The sequence below is a fragment of the Simochromis diagramma genome, unplaced genomic scaffold, assembly GCF_900408965.1.
Source record: "Simochromis diagramma unplaced genomic scaffold, fSimDia1.1 OVJJ01000443.1, whole genome shotgun sequence".
Taxonomy (NCBI): Eukaryota; Metazoa; Chordata; class Actinopteri; order Cichliformes; family Cichlidae; genus Simochromis; species Simochromis diagramma.
Window position 1 is genome coordinate 824,522 of NW_024387268.1, and position 2,982 is coordinate 827,503.

The 2,982-nt window shown below is 41.8% G+C and overlaps 1 gene segment (V, D, J or C); it reads left to right on the forward strand.

Annotated features, from left to right (window-relative positions):
* LOC120715499 lies at nucleotides 1–1,007 on the forward strand. The segment is given in 2 exon segments: nucleotides 1–172; nucleotides 294–1,007. Coding segments are annotated over 2 exon segments (429 nt in total).
* Nucleotides 1,008–2,982: the final 1,975 nt, after the last annotated feature.

Here is a 2,982-nt window from a genome sequence, read left to right on the forward strand (position 1 = left end):
CGGGGCTCTCCTTCTGCACTGTGTTCAACCATTGTGTCAATAATAAGTGCTGCTGTGAAGAGAACAATTCTCAGACTGAATGTTGAACATCAGCTAGTTTCTCCTGTTGATTTAAACCTTGTTGTACAGATGGAACATTGGCTGTGGATTATTCTTGCTGCTCTTTTCTTTGGTGAGATACAAACATCAACATGTTTCCTCTGCTTAAATAAATGTGTGAGTCTGATTAATGGTGAGTTTTTAATCCTGTTTATTGATCCATCTCTTCCTCTGCATGTTCTGTTCTTCCTCAGAGTGTAAAGGAGAAGACAAAGTGATCCAGGAACAAGGAGATGTCATTGCTGCTGAAGGAGACACAGTTACACTTGACTGCAAATATGAGACCAGTGACTCCAGTCCATATTTGTTCTGGTACAAACAAGAAGTAAATAGTTACCCAAATTATATGCTGAAATGTTTGTCAACATCAACAGTTAAGGCTGAAGAGTTCAACAACGACAGATTTGATGCTAAAATCAACAAAACAGAAAAGTCAGTTCCTCTGAAGATCCAGAAGCTTCAGCTGTCTGACTCTGCTGTGTACTACTGTGCTCTGCAGCCCACAGTGACAGGAAACAGCAAAACTCTGTACAAAAACCTTTGGAGCAAAGACAACAGAATACTCCACAACATCCACTAGAGGGAGCCACACACTGTTACACTTGTCTGGTTTGTTTCACTCAGTTAATAAAATGTCTGTTGCATAAAAACAGAAGCTTTAATTCACTTCTTAAAGGGGAGATTGTTCTAATAAATAATCATCCTCTCTCTTCACTGCAGTTTCTTTAAAACTGTCTCTTCATGATCAGATGTGCAGATCACAGCCTGATGGTAGCAGACCTGTTAGTGACACTTTAAATATCAAAACAAGACTTTTAATCTTCATGCATCATTTTTTGTTTCCCAGATATTTTTTTCTTTCACATATTTCATGAATATTGCTTCTGAGACAGGTGTGAAATTATATTTATATTATGTTTAGCACAGCTCAAGAAAATACAATGAGAAAGCAAAATAGCTTTATTGAGCAAAAATAAAAGTGAAGCTCACGCGACTTGCTGCTGCTACTCACTGGCATCTTTGTATCTTTCTTTATATTCTTTGATACATCTTAACAAATTTAATCCTTCTTGTCTTCTACTTACGCGACTGGCGATCGAACTTTGCAAGTGCCTGAGTATTTTGGGTCGAGTTCATCTGCCTGTTTGTTTTGGCCGTTGTCTCCCTTGGATCCGTACACCTGACTGTCTGTCTGTGATTTTGTCCTGGCAGGATCTGCGTCTTGCTCGTTTGGGTTTGGATTTTTATGTCATTGGTCTACTGACCTAGTGTTGGACTTTACCAATATTCAGCTGACTCCGCTTTCACCTGGCTGCATTCCTCCCTCGCCGAAACTACGTTCACCTGGGCTCTCATTGGAATTTTCACCATGACGACTTTAAGCCAATACAGTCCCTCTGGTCCACTTCTCGTCGTCCTCCATGGAACTTTGACAGGGCTGTTGACCACAGTGTGTTAGCCAGCCTGCTCAGGTCGGCTAACACTTTTGTTCAGTCTGACAGCACCGATGTCAATTTCGGCCTCTTTGCTAACGAGCATCTCATTCGGGATCTGCTCACAGATCGTAACTTTGACTTTCTGTTTGACTGAGACGTGGCAGCAGCCCAGTGACTTTTCGCAGCTCCACTCCCCTGGGGTTTGTTTACACCTGCCAACCTCGTGACTCCGGTGTTCTGACAAAATCACACTACCTATCAAGCTGTCCTACTTGTTGTTACTGCGCATGCGCACAACTGATGACATGATTTCGATGTTAATTGTACACGCCTATTATTTGATCCTACCCCGATCTCGTGCGTGCGTTTTACTTTCTTATTACAGTTGATACTTGTTTTCCTTAAGCTGTTGTCAATTTGTTAACCTTTGAAGCTAACATGCGTTTTGTTTTTTGTGCAAAAATACTCCAATTTAGAGTTTCAATTGAAGTCATTTAGTGCTTCTAAGCGTCTGCAAACTGGCATACAGTGTAAACCTTGTCAATTAATTTTAGTCCTCCTGCAGTTAGTGGACACCACTCTCTGTTGTCATGTTGAAGGAAGTAATATTGCACTACATACTTGTTAATTATGTATGATGGAGGCATAAACCACGTAAGGTAGTATATTCTGATAAGGTAGCACGGACTGACAGACATGACTATAAATTTACGCTATGGTAGGATGTTTTGACAAAGTAGGACATTTTGCCCGAACACCGGCCGCGGTGCAGGTTGTCAGGTTTATATTGTTGATTGTCATTTATGCTTAGAAATATTTAACCATATATGCTTAGAGGTGTATAATCGATTGTGTAGTGATAGGATGTGTGATCCTTAGGAGTCTGCAAAGACTTCGTGTGTATTCCAGAGTGTTCTGGCAGTCACACCCACATCCTGGGAGCGTGGGAGAGGTCGTACCTTCTCTTATTGTTTTATGGTCGGATAAACGTGTCTATATCTGTTTTAGGCTAAGTGCCTTTTGTTTAGATGAACTGCTGGACTTCCAGACCAGCAGGTTTAGGGAAGTCTTTATGGGTCACACTCTGACCCCACACACACACACACACACACACACACACACACACACACACACACACACACACACACACACACACAGACAAGGTATTCTTTGTTCGCATGTATACCTATGTAAGATGTTATATGTTAATGCACCTACGTATATTCACGTGACCGCAATAAAGAGCAGTGTTACGAGGGAGCGGTCGAGAGCGACTGGGGTCAAGCGAAGGAACGGTGCTTGTCGTGGTTCTCTCCCTCATGCATGAGTAACATGGAGAACTTTGCCTACTTGTGTCTTGCTTTTGCTGTGTAGTTGAATTGTCTTGAACGTTCCAGCGAATAGGTTTAAGCTACAAACCTATCAGAGGTCTCGCGGTAATCTATCG